The sequence below is a fragment of the Marmota flaviventris genome, chromosome 1 (assembly GCF_047511675.1).
Source record: "Marmota flaviventris isolate mMarFla1 chromosome 1, mMarFla1.hap1, whole genome shotgun sequence".
NCBI classification, from domain to species: Eukaryota; Metazoa; Chordata; class Mammalia; order Rodentia; family Sciuridae; genus Marmota; species Marmota flaviventris.
Window position 1 is genome coordinate 208,927,977 of NC_092498.1, and position 19,044 is coordinate 208,947,020.

General features: G+C 40.2%; 2 protein-coding genes across 2 annotated transcripts; both read right to left on the reverse strand.

Moving 5' to 3' along the window:
- Nucleotides 1-3,376: 3,376 nt before the first annotated feature.
- On the reverse strand, nucleotides 3,377-4,306 carry LOC114107894 (olfactory receptor 7A10-like). Its single transcript, XM_027955378.2, has one exon. It carries the CDS (start codon nucleotides 4,304-4,306, stop codon nucleotides 3,377-3,379), a length of 930 nt encoding a protein of 309 aa, XP_027811179.2.
- Nucleotides 4,307-10,213: 5,907 nt separating this feature from the next.
- Nucleotides 10,214-11,137, reverse strand: LOC114107705 (olfactory receptor 7A10-like). Its single transcript, XM_027955071.2, has one exon. It carries the CDS (start codon nucleotides 11,135-11,137, stop codon nucleotides 10,214-10,216), a length of 924 nt encoding a protein of 307 aa, XP_027810872.2.
- Between the last annotated feature and the right edge of the window lie 7,907 nt (nucleotides 11,138-19,044).

Genomic DNA, 19,044 nt, shown 5'->3' on the forward strand with positions numbered 1-19,044 from the left:
TCATACAAAAATATGTTCATTACAATATACTAAGAAAAGACAAAACAAGCTTGGATCAAGAGGGAAATAAACACGTCTTTCAATGATGCCTAAAAAGACAAAACACACAGTAAACAATACCAGCGATGAGAAAACAAGTTGGAAGGACATATCAAAGGTGACGCAGCACTAGGAACTCAGGAGAACATCACTACCTTTTTTATTTCAAGTAAGGATCCAAAAATAAAAAAATATTCAATTAGGTACTCAATACTTTCACACACAAAAAAACAAGTGCAAATACAGCCTATGAATAGATTTGAATTTACAAAAGTCATGTTTGTAACATTTCCCAGAAAAATATTTCTACTCACATGAAAACAGGCTGTCTGTGAAAGAAAAACTCCAACAATCTCTTATAAAGAAGGCATTGGAAAAGCGGGGGATAAAACCTCCCAGTATACAATAGAGAAACTGACATAGACCCTGCAGAATAACAAGTGAAATAACCAAGAAACTCACAGACATATTCAGGCATTGCAAAGTAAGGCTCTTAGGTACATCTCTAGTCACCTGTTTAGTTATGGTTTTTAATGAGACTATAGAAACAAAACATCAAAATATGTGTCACATAAACTTTGTAGTAAGATAATTTTGGCAAGATCCTTACAGGAACTAGGAAACAGCATATAAACATAATCATAATATCTCATCTTAAGTACACACACATCAAATACCCACTAACCTCACTATTTTATCCACCAGAGTTCAAGTCTGTTGCCCTGCTCCCTTAATAACAAAGATCCTTGGGCCTCTGTTCTTTCTCTGGGAGCACTGGAAGCCTCCCTCCCATCTTCTCTTCAGCCTCTGTTAGCTCCATTTCACGGTCAGCAGTGAACCCTGCATTAACCACTGCAGTGTTCATTTCTCAGCTAAGTGTTACAAATCAATGCAGCCTTGTGAATAAATCATCAGTCGGGACAGTAAGAAGCCACAGCAGCCCTGCTCTGGGATAGGTCAGCCTGGCTCTCCACTGACCTCAGCCAAAGAGCCTTGGGTTCCATTCTCTCTGAGGGTCTCCTGCAGTGTCCACGGAGTCCACTGAGCTCTCAGACTCACCTAGAGACCAGCTCTGGGAGGAAGGTCTCCCTGTGGAAGTGCAAGGTCCTGCCTGGCTAGGCTTGATGGTGACCAAAGCTCTGTGCCCAGAAAACAAAGCAAGAAGGGGTCATGTGCCAGGTTCATAGGCAGACTTAAGACCTCAAAGACACCACCATATTCTGTTCAGCACAGGGCTGTGCACTGAGGGACCATGTCAGAGCAGAGAGCCACAGCTCCCTATATCTGCTCATTAGCTCATTTCCCTCTTGTTCCCCTGAGGGACACTGGCCTGGAAAGACAGAATATTCTTCCTGCTGATTCTCTGTTCCAAAGAGACCCATTTATAACCCAGTGAACCTGGTTTTTGCTGTTCCTCCATGGATCTTCCTGCCTTCCAGGGGTCCAGTCTCCTGGTACCTCATCCATCATTTGACTGAAAGTGTTTTCTAAGTCTCACACAGATTAGCTTGTCTTGACTAGAGCTCATGTGTCTTCAAATCATGAACCTGTGGTGGACAACAAGCACCAAACCTCCCAGAAAATAGTCATGCCCTCTTTAACAACGGTCAGAGTTGTGTTCCTATGGTATAAAGCTTTAGGCATTACAATTCTTGCCTTCATGGTCCTATTATATATTATCATTAAATCATAGTTTTAACACCAGTTAAGAGCTCCCATTCAGTCCTTCACTTAAAAGTGTTTATTGAGATGTGATTGTTTCTCTTAAGGAATCATAAGCTGAGCTTAATGTTTGATACAAATTTGGCAACTTCATTTTATTGAAGTTGTTCTATGGGAATCTGTTCTATGTAGAGATACTATTATGACCTTCATCTCCACTGCAGAAAATGGGCTGAAAAACGTTATATATTGAGGAGGGAAGGGACCTTCATCTGAATTCTGTCATGATGCTGCCACTTCTCAAAATATGAGCCTATGGTTTTCAACTAGAGATATTTTTTCCCTGGAGATATTTAATAATGTCTGAACAGTGGTACTTACCATTCACAACACCCAGAGCAGCTCCCAACATAAATAATCACCCTGCCCCTCAATGTCAACTATGAAGAGGCAATCAAAACCAATTCTATACCTCTTTCATTATGCAGAAGAATTACTAGGGATGAAAGTTTAGATGCCAATTCTGAGACCACAGGTGTAGTATGGTTGCAGGAACTCTCCATTCTAACATGAGCAGGGTGGTCCTGGTACTGCAGGTCCTGCTCTGTGGACCTGTCTTTGAGTAGCAAGGCTGTGATGCTGTGTGAGAGTCTGGTGAAGGTAGTTTTCAGTCTTCTCCTCCCAAAATATTTTTGTATGTTATTATTTTCGAGTATTATTTTTTAATAGAAGTATGCTTGCTCACTCTAGAGAATGTACTGATTTCTGTGTATTATTATTATTATTATTATTATTATTATTCATGGTACTGGGAATTAAACCCAGAAGTAGCCTACCCCCAGGCTATATGCCCTGACTCTTATTTATTTATTTATTTAGCCTGGGTCTCCTTAACTTGCCCAGGCTGGCTTCACAATGATGATCCTCCAGTTTCAGCAAACCAAACTCTTGGTTTAAACATGTGCTCCATCATGTCCAGCCAACAATTTGATACAAGGACTCTTGAGAGACAACTAATAACATTCTGAAAAAGAACCTACAGTAGGCAGAATAATGATTCTCTCACAGATGTTTCCATCCTAATCCATAGAATTTTGGAATAAAACAGCTTAAATTAGTAAATTAAGTTTTAGTCCCCAATAATCTGTCACAAGCAATACCACTATACTAAAGTCCAAATTATCTAGAGGAGTGGTTGAAGTATTGGCACACACAGGATCGATCATGCAAAGGAGAAACACGTCAATGCCAAATTTCTCTTTACTACAAATTGCAAAATCTGCCTCAGGTATCCAGGGCTGTTTCTCCACAGAAAGAGCAACACAAATAAATGTTTTTCAGTAAAAGAGAAGAAACATTAATCAATACACTATATTTCAAGAGGGAAGAAATGATTTGTAAGAAATCCTTCCTGTCCCATAACTTCAATATTTCTTGTCCAACATTTGGAAGAATTGAGAAAATCAGATGAAGTGAAAACTATTGAATATCAGAGAAACCAGGAAGCTGAATAAAGGGAGTTGTTAAATGGTAGAGAGAGGTTGAAATCAGAGCAATAAAACTGCAAGAAATAAATAGAAGGTAGAAGCTTTACATTCCCAATCTCATCAGAAACCCCAACTCTGGCTCTGAGGCTTTGCTGCCTGCAGTCCTGAGCATGGGCTTCTGAACCCTCCTACAGTTTCCCTCCAAAGAGCCTTCTCAGAGCTCCCTTCACATCCTTATTCCTCAGGCTGTAGATGAAGGGATTCAGCATGGGGGTGACCACGCTGTACATCACCGAGGCTGTTGCACTGGAGAGTGAGCTCTGGGCTGCAGCAGAACTAAAGTACACACCCAGGCCTGTACCATAAAATAAGGAGACCACGGAGAGGTGAGATGCACAGGTGGAGAAGGCTTTGTACCTGCCCTGAGCTGATGAGATTGCACGGATGGAGGACACGATCTTGGAGTAGGAGTAAACAATGCCAGTGATGGGGGCACCTCCCAGCAACACAGTTACAAAATTCATCACCAAATCATTCAGAAAGGTGTCAGAACAGGCAAGTCGGATCACCTGGTTGAGTTCACAGAAAAAATGGGGGATTTCTACGTGTGTACAGAAGGACAGTCGCAACACCATTAAGCTTTGTAACAGGGCATGCAGGACACTCAGGATCCAGCACAAGAGAACCAGCACACCACAAAGCCTGGGATTCATGATGACAGTGTAGTGCAGGGGGTGGCAGATGGCCACATACCTATCATAGGCCATCACAGTCAGGAGGAAGTTGTCCACCTCTAGGAAAACCATGAAAAAGAACATCTGGGTGATGCAGCCTGCATAGGTAATGACCTTGCTCTGTGTCTGGATGTTCACCAGCATCTTGGGAATGGTGGTGGAGGTGAAGCAGATGTCCACAAAGGACAGGTTGGAGAGGAAGAAGTACATGGGCATGTGCAGGTGGGAGTCTGAGATGGTGGCCAGGATAATGAGCAGGTTCCCCAGCACAGTGACCAGGTACATGGACAGGAAAAGGCCAAAGAGGAGAGGCTGCAGTTCTGGGTCCTCTGAAAATCCCAGCAAATGAAATTCTGATACTCTCGTATAATTCCCTGGTTCCATGTGGCAGATATAACTACCAAGAAAAAATAAATAAATAGCATGACTTCTTTTCACACATATAGATACCACTGATTTGGTTGAATGGGACAATTTAGCCACACATGATGGAAAATACCTATAATCTCATGGGCTCCAGAGGCTAAAGCTGAAGGATTGCAAGCTCAAGGCCAGCCTCACCAATTTATCAAGGCCCTAAGCAACTTAGCAAGATCCTGTCTCAAAATAAAAGGACTGCACTGGTGCAGTGGTAAAGTATCCTTGGGCTCAAATCCCAGTACCAAAAAACAAAAACAAAACCAGAAATGGAGGAATTTATATTTTCCAAGAAATTCATTTATATTTTATTTCAGGATCTGGTCATCCTAGGGCATCCCTAGTACCATTACTTAGTAGGAATTTCTGTCTGTTCATGCATTGTACACTTTTAAAAAGAAATTACTTCTTAACATGGAGGAGCACATGCAGAGTTCTGGACACGTTGCAGACGCTGTCCAGGCCTCCACAACCAAAGCACCTACATCCCAATGATGGACAGAGCACATCCACACAGAGGCAAATCACAGTTTATTGCATTTTTGTGCTAATCATATATCACATGTATTGGCAATTGTGCCCCCTCACTGAATTATACACATCAACTCCTTGTGGTCCTTTAAATATTAATTACAACTCAATAAAACTTTTTTAAACAGAAATAATCACGTAGCATAGCTGAGGGTGAAGCAACTATGAGAAAAACAAAATCAGGTATAATGGAGAGGTTGTGTGTGTGTGTGTGTGAGTGTGTGTGTGTGTTGTGAACTCTTGGCCTTCTCTGTGTTTGCAAGTGCTCTCCACTAATGAACATCCTGAGCCACTGGGGCTGCTATTTTTTGGTTTTCCAAACAAAAAGAAACTGAAAAAGAACTGAAAGAACTGAAAAAAGATGATATACAGCAAGTTTAAAATATCAGCATGAAATAATAATCAAATTGACAAAGACTTTGTCACACTAGGATATAGCAGATAATGTTCCTATGCCATTGTGACAGGTGATAAATGCTCAATTATTTCTTAAGAATGAATTGAGAGTGAAGTCTTGAGCATGTGGACATTTCATATAACACAGTTAAATAGCCACCTGATAGGAAAATACTAGATGGTAGGATAAATCCTTATAAAACAGCCATCTGTGTCAGAGAAGATGAAGTTAATCTCCTAGCTCACACATTTACCGAAAATCAGATTAAAGAAACCTCAGTGTAAAAATGAAAAAAAAAAGTTGAGGATGTACATCTAGACATTATATATAAAATTTAAGGCAAGACACTCAGGTATAAGAAGACAAACACGTATCACTAAATACAATTTGAAACTGTTTAATAGTCAAAAAATTACCCCAATAGTCAGTGAACATAAAAATATATGAGAAATGGCTTAAGACTACAAACTTTCCACTGTGCTGGTATAGGGGGCCACTTCCTCCTGTGACTATGGACAGCTGCAGTTATCAGGACTCTCTGGCTAATCCCCTGGCCTTTCCTACCTCTGCTGACTACCAGCCTTCATTCTACTATACTGAGTGTTAAATTTTCTCCTATTTATTATTCTGTACATGTTGATGGGGTTCCATTCATTCAGCATGCACTATTTGAAACAAAATAGAATAAAAAAATCTAAAACATCCAAAGGAAAGATGTAAAATAGGAAGTATTTAATGATATCAGCATGGGTTATGAATATGCAAGAGTACACTGCCAAAGCCCAGAAATAATACAAAATGAAGGAAGTCCTATAAACTGCACGTGGTGAAAATATGTAAAGTTTTAATAATCTCTCATTTTAAAAAAATGTACATTAGAATATGATAAATAATGACAAAATGTGCTTGGATCCAGAGGGAAATAAACATGAATGTTTTTTCAATGATGCCTAAAGGTGATGCCTTTTTAAGCAATGAATCTGATCAGAAAACAACAAAAGACACAGTAAGCAACACAGAGATACGAAAACAAGTTGGAAATGTTATGCAATGTGACATAGCACTAGAGGTGCACAAGAATGTTCACTACCATTGTTATTTAAATCAAAGTCAGAAAAAGAAAGAGCATTCATCACTCATAGTTTCAGAAAAGGCAAATACAATTACTAGATAGACTAGAATTTAAATTAGTTACATATTTTCACACTGTCCCAACTAAAATATCTCTATATGCATTGAAATAGGCAGTCTGTAGAAGAAAAGAATTCAAATAATCTCATTTAATTATGGTTTTCAATGTTACTATAGAGAAAACAGTACTTTAAAATCCGTGCTCCATGAACTTTTGTAGTAAGATAATTTTTGCAAGATCCTTAACCAGTATTTTTGTAAATAATAAATAAAGTACACTCACATATTTCTCATCTTAAGCACACACATATTTTAAAACTGCCCTAACATAACTTCTTGTCCCTCCGCTGTTAATCCCTATTCCTCTGCTCCCTTAATTCCAAAGATCCTTGGGCCCCTGTTCTTTCTGTGGAAGTTCTGGACGCCTCCCTCCCATCTTCTCTTCAGCCTCTGTTAGCTCCATTTCATGGTCAGCAGTGAACCCTGCATTAACCAGTGCAATGTCCACTTCTCAAATAACTGTTTTGAATCAATGCAGCCTGTGACATCAGGACAGTAGGTGGCCATAGCAGCCCTGCTCTGGGCTAGGTAGGCCTGGGTCTCCACTAACCTCAGCTAAAGAGTCTCAGGTTCCATTCTCTCTGCTGCTCTCCTGCAGTGTCCACTGAGCTCTCAGACTCACCTGGAGACCAGCTCTGGGAGGAAAGTCTCCCTGTGGAAGTGAAAGGTCCTGCCTGGGTGGGCTTCATGGTGACTAAAGCTCTGTCCCTGGATAACACAGCAGGAAGGAGTCAAGTGCTGGGCTCCTGGGCACCCAGACCTGAGATCTCAAAGGACATCACCACATCCTGTCCAGCACAGGGCTGTGCACTGAGGGACCACATCAGAGCAGCAGCCACAGATCCCTATATCTGCTCATTAGATCATTTCTCTCTTGTTCCCCCGAGGGACACTGGCCTGGAAAGACAGGAAATTCTTCCTGTGGATTCTCTGTTCCCAGGAGACCCATTTATAACCCAGGGAACCTAGTGTTTATTGTTCCTCCATGGACCCACCTGCCTTCCAAAGGTCCAGCCTCCTGGCACTTCATCCCTCCTGTGACCCAAAGCATTTTCTAAGTCTGACAGTGATGAGCTCATCTTGGTTAGAGCTCATGTGTCTTCACATCATGGACCAATGGTGTGCAAAATTACCAGGAAAGAGTCATTGCCATCTTAACAAGGGTAAGAACTGTGGTATAAAGCCTTGGTCATTACACTTCTTGCCTTCATGATCAAAACACTATCAGGAAATTTGTACTTTTAACAGAAGTAATTTGTACTTTTAACAGGAAATTTGTACTTTTAACATTCAACCTCTCATTTTGAAATATTTATTAAGATGAGGTGGTTAGTTTGTATGCACCATAGCCTAATGCTAACACCTGATAGGAACTGGGCAGTTTCACTTTTTCTGAAGTCTATTCTATGAAATCTGTTGTTAAGAGCCACAGCCGAAGGGGCCCCAGCAAACTTCCAGCTGCCAGCTGATGATTGGCTCACAGCGGCCCCAGCAACATCTAGCTGATTGGCTCCTCTGCGGTGATGCTCATTGGGCTGTTTCCCTGCCCTTTCAGACCACGGAGCTGCTCATTGGGGGACTTTTTTGGCTCCGCCCACGTGACCCAGCCAATTGGCCTCAAGAGCAGGAGGATTGTGGGAGGTGGAGAGAAGCTTGTGTGGGAGAGAGAGGCTTGTGGAAAGCCGGTGGTGGCAGTTGAGGCTCTGAGGGGTTTTCCTGAGAGGCTGTTTTGTTTGGCGTGTGTGGTTCTAAAAATAAAGCTCATTTCTTTTGACAAGTGGCTCCTGATTGTGCCCAGCCAGACTGCGGCAGTCTGTTTTATGTGTTAGTACGATTATGAACTACATCTCCACTGCAGAAACAGGGCTGACAAATGTTAGACATCAGGTAGGGACTGACCAGACAAGGTGGCACACACCTGTCATCCCAGCCACTCCAAAGCCTGAGGCAGAACAGTTATAATTTCTAGGCCAGCCTCAGAAACTTAGTGACACTGTCTCGAAACAAATATTTTTTATAAAGTACAAATGGGACCTTCATTTGAATATATAATATTTTTATAAAGTACAAATGGGACCTTCATTTGAATTTTGACATAATATCCCCAGTTCTCAAGCTCTGAGCCTGTTGTTCTCAACTGGAGATATTTTTCCTTGGCAATGTCTGCAGGGGTTGCCAATCAAATATGATGCACAGGAGAGATACCTGCCCCCAAATGTCAGCAGAGAGGAGGTGATCCAATCGAGGTCTATATCAACTTTGTGATGCAGAGGAATTTGCAGGGGTGCAAATGAAATGAGAATTCTGAGGCCATAGTGGGACTCTAGTCCCAGGAACTATGCATTCTAGCATGATCAAGGGGCTCCTGTGTTTCAGGTCCAGGTCTGTGGACGGCACTCTGCATAGAAAGGCTGTGATGGTCTGTGAGAGTCAGGGGTAGGTAGGTTCAATTCCTCTCCTCCCAAAGTGGGCTTTGGATGTGATCTCAAAAGTCAGAGTACTCACTGTAACAATTTTTGTGTTTTGTTATTATTATTATTATTATTATTTTTTTTTTTGTGGTACTGGGGAGTGAATCCATAGGTAGTCTAATACTGGGATCCATAACCTGACCTTTTATTATTTTTTTTGAGCCAAGGTCTTGGTAACATTCCCAGCCTCAAAGTTGCCATCCTCTGTCTTCAACCTTGGATTCAAGTAGCTGGGATTAAAGGTGTGCACCCCCTATCCTGGTGAATAATTTACTTCAGGGATATGAATGACAACTCATAATTCTATAAAAAGGCATTTGGTAGGCAGCATAACCATCTCAAAAAGAAGTCTATATCCTACTCCATAGAGCTTTTGAATATGTTGGTGTAAAAACAATTTTTCCAAAACCCCAATAAAGTACACTCACATATTAAGTAGTAATTATCAAAAAAAGCATTTTTCTTTTTCAAATTTTTTATTAGTGCATAAAAGTTGTAGATAATATCTTGGTTAATTCTGAAAAGTCACACATACATGGAAGATAATTTGCTCCACTTTGGTCCCTGGTTCTTTTCTTTTCCATTCCTCTCTTTCCTCTATCTCTTCCCTTTCCTCTACTCTACTAGTCCTCCTTCTAATATTTACAATTTTTAATTATTGCTTTATAAACGTACATAAAGGTGAAATTCACAGAAGTATATTCATATGTGTACATAGCATAAATTCATCGATTTCGTTCCACCATTTCTCCCTTTTCAAGTACCAATATACAAACACATGATAAGGCAAAACTGTGACCTTGGATGACTTTCTATTACATGTTGCAAGAATTGCCTTAGTTCTGAAGGATAGGTTTTAAACAGAGAGAAGATTATGCTTTCATAGAGGGAAAGAAACATGATTAATCAACACATTATATGTCATGAAGGAAGATGCTAATTAGAAGAATTTTTGCTAACCCATGAGAGAAATGGTAATTTTAAAATATTTCTGGTCTGATTTTCAAAATAACTTTTGGAATAAATTTAGAAAATCAGGACAACAAAGCAAAAAAATTGTTGGATTTCAGAGTTTAGGAAGCTTAATAAAGTGAGTTGGACATATAATTGTATAGAGAGTTTGAATTCAGAGTCATGAAAACTTCAGAAAATAGAATGGAGACATGATGAGCATTTCACATTCACAAAGAATAAACAAAGAATCTAACTTCTGGCTCTAAGACTTTGCTCCTGCAATCAAAGTCAGGTACTAGTGAAGCCCTAGGGCAAGAGGCCCTTCTATAGTTACCCTCCAAAAAGACTTTTCAGAGATTGTTTTATGTCCGTATTCCTCAGACTGTAGATGAAGGGGTTCAGCATGGGGGTGACCACGGTGTACATCACTGAGGCTGTTGCACTGGAGTGTGAGCTCTGGGCTGCAGCAGAACTGAGGTACACACCAAAGCCTGTGCCATAAAATAAGGAGACCACGGAGAGGTGAGATGCACAGGTGGAGAAGGCTTTGTACTTCCCCCGAGCAGATGAGATTACACGGATGGAGGAAGCGATCTTAGCATAAGAGTAAAGGATGCCAATGAGGGCAATAGAAGCCAACAACAGGGCAATAAAATACATCAACATGTTATTAAGGAAGATGTCAGAACAGGCAAGTTGGACCACCTGGTTGAGTTCACAGAAAAAGTGGGGGATTTCTAAATGTGGGCTGAAAGATAGTCGTAACACCATTAAGCTCTGTAACAGGGCATGCAGGACACTCAGGATCCAGCACACTAGAACCAGCAAACCACAGAACCTGGGATTCATGATGACAGTGTAGTGCAGGGGGTGGCAGATGGCTACAAACCGGTCATAGGCCATCACAGCCAGGAGGAAGTTGTCCAACTCTCCAAAAACTAAGAAAAGGCACATCTGGGTGATGCAGCCTGCGTAGGTGATGGCCTTCCTCTGTGTCTGGATGTTCACCAGCATCTTGGGGATGGTGGTGGAGGTGAAGCAGATGTCCACAAAGGACAGGTTGGAGAGGAAGAAGTACATGGGCATGTGCAGGTGGGGGTCTGAGATGGTGGCCAGGTTGATGAGCAGGTTCCCCAGCACAGTGACCAGGTACATGGACAGGAAAAGGCCAAAGAGGAGAGGCTGCAGTTCTGGGTCCTCTGCAAGTCCCAGAAGAAGAAATTCTGAAATTCTTGTATTGTTTCCTGATTCCATGGAGTGGATATAACTACCAGAAAGAGAAAAATAACATGACTTCTGATCACAGAGATGAACAGCACTGGTATGGTTAAAATGTTACAGTTTATATTTCCTGTCAGGTCTGGATTCCTACACTGTGTTTATGCATCTGTCCTCTTAGGACATTCCTCGAGCCATTACTGCTGAGGAACTCCTGTCCCGCTCTGATCCTTTTCTCCAGAAGGTCACTTATTCTGCAGTGCTAGTGATAAATTATTTCTTAACATTGAAGAAGTTTAAATGGAGTGCTAACCACGTCATAGGAACTGTCAGTACTCGAATAACAAAAGCTCCTACATCCCAATAATAGGCAAAAATTATATACAGATAAGTAAATCATAATCTATTGCCTTTTTGTCATATTCTTGCACATGTTAACTTGTTACCTTTGTTCTCCAGATTGTACACATTAATCACAAGTGGTTCTTTGAGTATTAATTATGCCTCAAGAAAGCTCTTTAAAAAAGAATCTTATAGCATGTCTGATGGTGAAGGAGCACGAAGGACATGAAGCAGATATGAAGGAGAGAGCAGGGCTGGGGATGAAACCCAGGGCTTCCTGTGTGCTGAGCAGGCACTCCACCACAGACCTCAACCCCCAAGACCTAGTGCTGCTATTTTTTAAGGGTGTTCAGGCAAGATCAGCAGAGAACGTAACATTGGAACAGAGACCTCAAGAGGGTGGTGCAAAAGGCAGGAGGTCATCTGCTGGGGTTTAGCAGAGAGAATAGTCAGTGCAAAAGGCCTGAGACAGGAACTTGTTTCAGGTGTTCAAGGGCCTCAAAGACCCACTGTGAAGAGGCTAATAAAAAAGAGGTATGTATGTGTAAGGTTTTTCATACCCAAGTGTCTTTATATAAATAGCTTTATAATCAGCTACCTGATGATAAATATAATATTGCTCATTTACATTTTTATAATACATTTTATATGTGTTTTTTTTAAAGGTATAATGACAAGATACGGTGTCAGAGGACACTGAGGAATGAGGTGGTCTCTCTGCTGCGGTTGAAACTGCCAGACACCAAGTGACCTTCATCCCCATGATGTAAACTGTTAATCTTGTTGAAAGGCAGCCTGGGAAATGAAATGGACAGGCTATTTACGCCACCAATTGTCACATAATAGGAATTACCTTGGAATAGGAGTCCAGTGCCCTGTCCTGAGTATGATGCACGTACACACACACACACACACACACACACACACCACGACACCGCTGTGGCCTCTGACCTCACCACTCTATTAGGCCCCTAGTGTATACAGTGCAAGCTGGCCAGATCAGATTAACTTTTCCCTGATGCAGAAATGGCAGCCAGGACGTCCTTCCTATAAACTTCCTGTTGAGAAGTAGACATGGAGAAAATACTGTTACAGTTTGGTAGATTACATTCTGCATTTTAAGAACATGAGGGAGGTGGTGGGAGAGAGAGAGAGAGAGACCAACCAATACAGCAAAGAATACAGAAATGAAGTGGGCAATGGTGGCTGGGGAGCAAGGCAATGACGTCGGAAGGTCCCTGAGAGACTGAAAGGAAGAAAATGCTCCTTGATTCTGGCTCCAGCCCAGGGACCACCCCCTGCAGGTCCTGCAAAAATAAGAAGAGAGAAAGAAATGTATCCAATGTCAAAAGTAGCGATGTATTTATGGGTTCCATACCTTATAGAAATATGACCTCACAACAAAAATGACCAAAGGTAACAAGTTAACAATTCCTCAAAGAATATATGCAAGGGACCACAAGTTCACCATAGTTTGCCTGGAACTGAAGAATCTGGTTTTCCTTCACATGTCCCCTATTTGACTGATTGGTTTGGAAATGGCCCAAATGGATGAGTTGGGCACCTTTCTCGCTTTGCTCATGTGGTATATTTTCTTGGGTTTGGGGATTTAATCTCTATTTTTATTTTTTTTGAAAAATACAATGGGTTTTTTTCCAACCCTGGTTCTGCTCCTTGTCCAACCTGAAAATGTGGTGACAATTCCACCCTGATCTGTCCTAATGTGATGCCGACGGCACTGTGCCATGACAAGTGTGTACTATTGTCATCAATCTATGCTCCTGTCATTCAAGATGCAAATCAACAGAGACGCGCCCCTTGGTGACCTTTCCATTTTCAGAAAGGTTTGCAAAGTTAGGTTCAGTGACACAAACAAGTGTAAGAAAGTGAGAGACTGAGTATAAATACAAAGAAGATGAAGCTAGACTCACTAGGGCTGTTTCCAAAGAACTGTGTTAAGCAAAATTGAATGGACCCCCAAAATGAATTAAACCAGAGGTTGGGGGTGAAGCTCTGTGGTGGGAAACCTGCCTCGCATGGGGGAGCCTGGGCTGGATCCTCTGCACTGCAGAAGAACAAAAAGTAACAGTTAACTAACACTAGACAGAGAACAGAAAAATGTTCAGATTTAAAGGTGGAATAATAGTTACAGAGATAAAAGCTTTGACATCTTAGAATATGGCCTACAATGTTCCTGTGATACTCTGGCTTGAGTTTGAGTGTATGTGGATGTTGCATCTATGACAAAGGTAGTGAGAAATGTTAGAACAAAAATTTAGATAAATGGCTGAATTGAAGGAAATGACGTTGGACTCCTCCCTTGTATATATTAACAATAATCAGAGAAGTTAAAGACCTCAGTGCAAAAAAATACGAAATTCACTTTAACTAAACATCTAAAATTATATGTAAAATCTCCAGTGAGCAAAATCATTAAGGCAAGAAACCCAAGAATAAAACCAACATATGACACTAAATAAAATATACATTTTTATGATCAAATGTATCATCCCAAAAGTCAAGGAAGAAACAATAATTTGTAAAAAAAAATCAGTCAAAATATTGACACTGGTAGAAAAATGGGCCAATAAGAATAACAGGGAAATCAAAATGTTGATGAAATATACAAATATTTGCTAAAAGTTCAAAAAAACAAGAAATATTTTTTTCATATCCTCTAGCTACAGAAGATCTGTTCCACTGATGGGGTTTGGGATTTTTAAACAGAAGAAAAGGGGAACCCTAATTTGGTGGCAGAAATGTGCCCTTATGACAGGTATTGGGAACAATCTGAAGACAGCCATAAATAGTAAAAGTGCAAGTATCTTTAACTCAACGTCTCTCCATCTCTCCTATATTGACATCTGGGACAAGTGATTCTTTGAGGTGGGGGCTGTCCTGTGCACTGTGGGATGGTGAGCAGCTTCCCTGACCTCTCATGACCCCTCCCCTGTATGACAACCAAAAATGTCTCCAATCCTTGCTCAGTGTCCCCCAGAGGACAAGTAACACTCCTGGTTGAGAAGAACACTTTGAACTTAACAATAGCAAGATATTTTTGCAGCATTGGTATAATAGCATATTAATGAGAAAGACTATGAAAGTCCATCAAAAATATGAGTAGCACAGCCTCATTGTGCAAGATGGCACATCCTTTGAAAGGTCTGACTTGCATGATATTAGATGAATTTGTAGGAAGCTGATAGGAATGATTGAGTGAGGAGGGAAGGAGGGATAACTTAGAAAGCATTCCACACTAAATACCCAGAGCATTGACGATGGGCACAGGATCTCATTCAGACATTTGTATTAAATGTGTATGTGAGTGTAGGCCGGCCTAATAGAGAGAGAAAATGTGTTAGAGTGAGAACTGATACAATGGAGAAGGACGGGTGATTAAATTAGTGCGAGAGTAGCAGTTTTTTTCTTTAAAGTAATGAGTTTGTGGGTTTTATATTTTATTTTATTTACTACATCATATCAATTATTTTTTATGTTTGGTTTCTGTTTTGGCATTTTGTCTTCTTTTGCAGTGCTGGGGATAAAACCCAGGGCCTTGCACATGCAAGGCAATTGCTCTACCACTGAAGAACATTCTCAGCACAGTTCTTTTTTATTGACACATAACAGCTGTACAGGTGACTGGAGGAGTGTGATTTAAATACGTGTACACACATGCAATTCTTAAGCCAGGGTAATGATCACTTCCATCCCCTTAAACATTTATCAATTTCTTGTGTTAAGAAACTTCAAAATCCTCTAATTCTTTATAAAAATATATAACCAAACACTCACTTAGCATATTGTAAGTAATTTCGTGATTTTATGATAAAGATCGTGGATGTAAAATATGGGATACCTTGCTGTGACCTGTAATCCTCCTCCTGCTTCATACATCACCAGGACTTATTCCTCCTGTGTATCTGTGTACAGGTGCCCACTGCAACCTCCCTCTCTCCCCTCTCATCCTACTCTTCATGACTTCTGTGACTGTCATTATACTCTTGATGCTATTTTTTTAAATGTTCTCCAATTTATTACCATGAACTCTGTGTCTGTTAATGGGGTTCAGTGTCATACTCCAATGCACGCATGCAGCATGTACCGATTAAATAAAACTGAAGGAAAATAGAAAACATCTAAATCATATAACATAGAAATTACTTAATGATATCAACATGGGTTACTAATTAAAGATTAAATTGCCATAGACTTGGAAATAACAGGGTTCTGAAATCCATGATGGTAACAGTATCTAAAGTGTTAATCTGTCTCATATAAAGATATCTGTACTTGATATATTTAATAATGACACAACGAGCTATAATTAAATGGGAAAGAAGCATGAATGCCTTCCCAATGAGGGCTGGAGGTTTTGCCTCCTATTCTCCCTATATTTGTTCATTAGGCTCATTTCTAATCAGAAAAAGCCAAAATATAATAAGAAATAACAGAGATGTGAAAACAAAGTTGTAAATATTAGCATTAAGGTGCACAAGAACCTTCATGATCTTTTTTTTATTTAAAGTAAGGATACACAAGTAAAGAATATTACATTAATACTTCAATTCTTTTAGGAAAAAAAGCAATGTGCACACATAATATGATTGATAGATTTGGCACAACACATTCACAAATTCTTACATGTTCTCCACAAATATCCCTATGTATGCATGAAAGAACTAAATGGGAAACAGGCAGTTTGTGAAAGAAAAAAAATAAATCTTAATACTTTGTTTGCAAGAATATTGCAAAAGGCAGCAGGAGGGAGCTAATTTTTCCACCTCCACATACAAGGGCATTACTTGCTTAGACACTTGGCCTCACAGTACTAACTGGCTACCAAACCACAGATACATTCAGCCTCACTGGTATTCAAATCTCTTCAAAGTAAGGGTCGTAGGCATCTCTCTATTGACCTATGAAATCATGTTCTTTAATGTGAATGCTCCAGGACAGAAATAATACTTTAAAAAATATTTGAACTCCTTTTCTCCTGAACTTTTTCTGTAAAATAATATTTGCAAGCTCAGGATCTTTTTCAGCAATATATAAACATAATCAAGTATGTCAGCTTTAGCTCATCTTAAACACAAAGAGTCCTAACTTCACTTCATGTCCCTCCACAGTTAATCCCTATCCTCTATTCCCATTCATTGCAAAGATCCTTGGATCTATGAGCTTTCTCTGGGAGCACTGGGATCCTCCCTCCCATCTTCCCTTCAGCCTTTGTTAGCATCATTTCATGGTCATCAGTGAACCCTATGTTAATCAGTGAAATGTTCACTTCTCATTTAGTTGTGCAAAATTGTGACTTAATCATCAGGACAACAAGAAGCCACAGCAGCCCTGCTCTGGTCTAGTTGCCCTGCCTCTCCCCTGACCTCAGCTAAAGAGTCTGTGTTCCATTCTCTCTGCTGCTCTCCTGCAGTGTCCACTGAGCTCTCAGACTCACCTGGAGACCAGCTCTGGGAGGAAGGTCTCCCTGTAGAAGTGCAAGGTCCTGCCTGAGTGGGCTTGATGGTGACTGAAGCTCTGTCCCCAGAAAACACAGCAGGTAGAAGTCAGTGTCAGGTCCACAGGCAAGCTGAAGACCTCAAAGGACTCCACCATGTCCCATCCCGCATAAGGTGTGCACTGAGAGAGGACATCACAGCAGAGAGCCACAGCTCCCTATATCTGCTCACTAGGCTCATTTCCCTCTCGTTCCCCTGGGGGACACTGGCCTGGAAAGACAGGAAATTTTTCCTGTTGTTCTCTGTTCCCAAGAGACCCATTTATAGTCCAGTGAAACTAGTTTATATTGTTCCTCTATGGTCCAGAGGTCCAGTCTCCTCTCATAGTCTGACACTGATGAGTTCATCTTGATTGGATCCCATGGATCTTGAGAGGAGGTATCTGTAGTGGGTACAAAGCACCCTGAAAATTGTCATGCCATTTTTAACAAGAGGGAGAATTGTGCTCCTCTGTTCTAAAGGTTTGGGAAATACACTTCTTGCTTTCATGGTCTGTTTCTCAAGACTAAAATATTTTATAGTTTTTGCAAAAGTGAAAAAGTGCTCATCTTAATAATAAGATATGCATTTCATTCTTTTTGAGCACTATAACCAGAGATTAGTACCCTGTAGGAGTTGTGAAATTTGATTTTTTTATCCTATTGTGTGAGATAGTTGTGCTATTATGAACTCCATTCTCCAGTGCAGAAATGGAGCAGACAAAGGTTGCCAATCAAGTAAGCGATTTGGCCAGAACTTGAATTCTGGAATAATGGTTCCAGTTCTCTAACTATGGTTCTCAACTAGAGATATATTTCCCCTGGGAATAGTTGGCAATGTCTAAAGGATGATGCAAAGAACAAATCCCAACACAAATAATCGTTCTGACCCCAAATGTCAACAGTGAAAAAACATTTTAGACCAATTTCACCATGCATAAGAATTCAAAAGCATTCAAGTTCAAGTGTAAATTCTGAGGCCATAGTTCTGCTGTATGTCCAGAGGCTCAGAATCCTAACCACATCATATTAGGGTTAGAGGACCAAGTCCAGAATTAGGGTGCAGCTCAGTAAGTACAGCATTAATCTAGCATGTGCACATCCCTGGGTTCCATTCCTAACACCCAAAACAGAAAAAAAATCACAAGTGTGCATGGCCCTAGGTCTTCTCCACCATGAATCATCTTAGCATACCATTTTCAAAGAAAATTGCATTGCTTGCTCTCAGTGGTGTTGCAGATTTTGTTTTCAAGTGTTTTTTTTTAAAGGGCCTGGGGTGACATTAGCTAATATACTTTTGAAAAAGCCTCTCTGTAGCACAAAGTATATGGGGTCTCCAAAAGAAGTCATATCACATATGAACCTGCTCTATTTCTCTGCATTCAGCTTCGTTTTTCATTCCACATGCAAAAGAAATCATGGAATATTTCTCTTTGTGGCTCTGACTTAATTCATTCAGTATGATGTCTCAGTTTTCAGTCTGTTCTTCCAGTTTCTTGAAAAGTGACATTAGGTTATTTGATACCTTTCCTTTTTTTAATTATAGGTGTTTATTGTTTGATGGTATAAAATTAGAAATTTTCACATATTTCCTTACACAAACATTTCTACACACAGATGCATAGAGGAACTAAGAAGCAGCATCAAAGTGGGTGAAAGTGTTCATTTTTCTATGAAAAAAAATGCAGTAATATTATATAGAAATCAAAATACTCTAACCCCAATGCAAAAAAAAGAAGATGGCAGAGAATTTGCAAAAGAGATCATCAATAGCTAACAAGTCCACATACGTTTTTAACCTCACAGGTTATGAAATAATTGCAAAGTAGAGCTCTTTAACACATCCTTTTTCACCTAATAATTAATTTTTTTTCATGTGAATACCCAGTGTGAAAGAAGATACTGTGAAATCTATGTCCCATGAACTGGTGTAAAAAGGTAGCATTAACAAGCATTCTCTTGTTCTGGAACTTTCTTGTCAATATGGAAACATAGTCAAATATACCCTGTCCTTAAAATTTAGCAGATACGATCCACATCTCTGCATATTCCTACACACCTAATACTCTATTTCTCTACTCATCTTAAAGTTTTTTTTTTAAAGAGA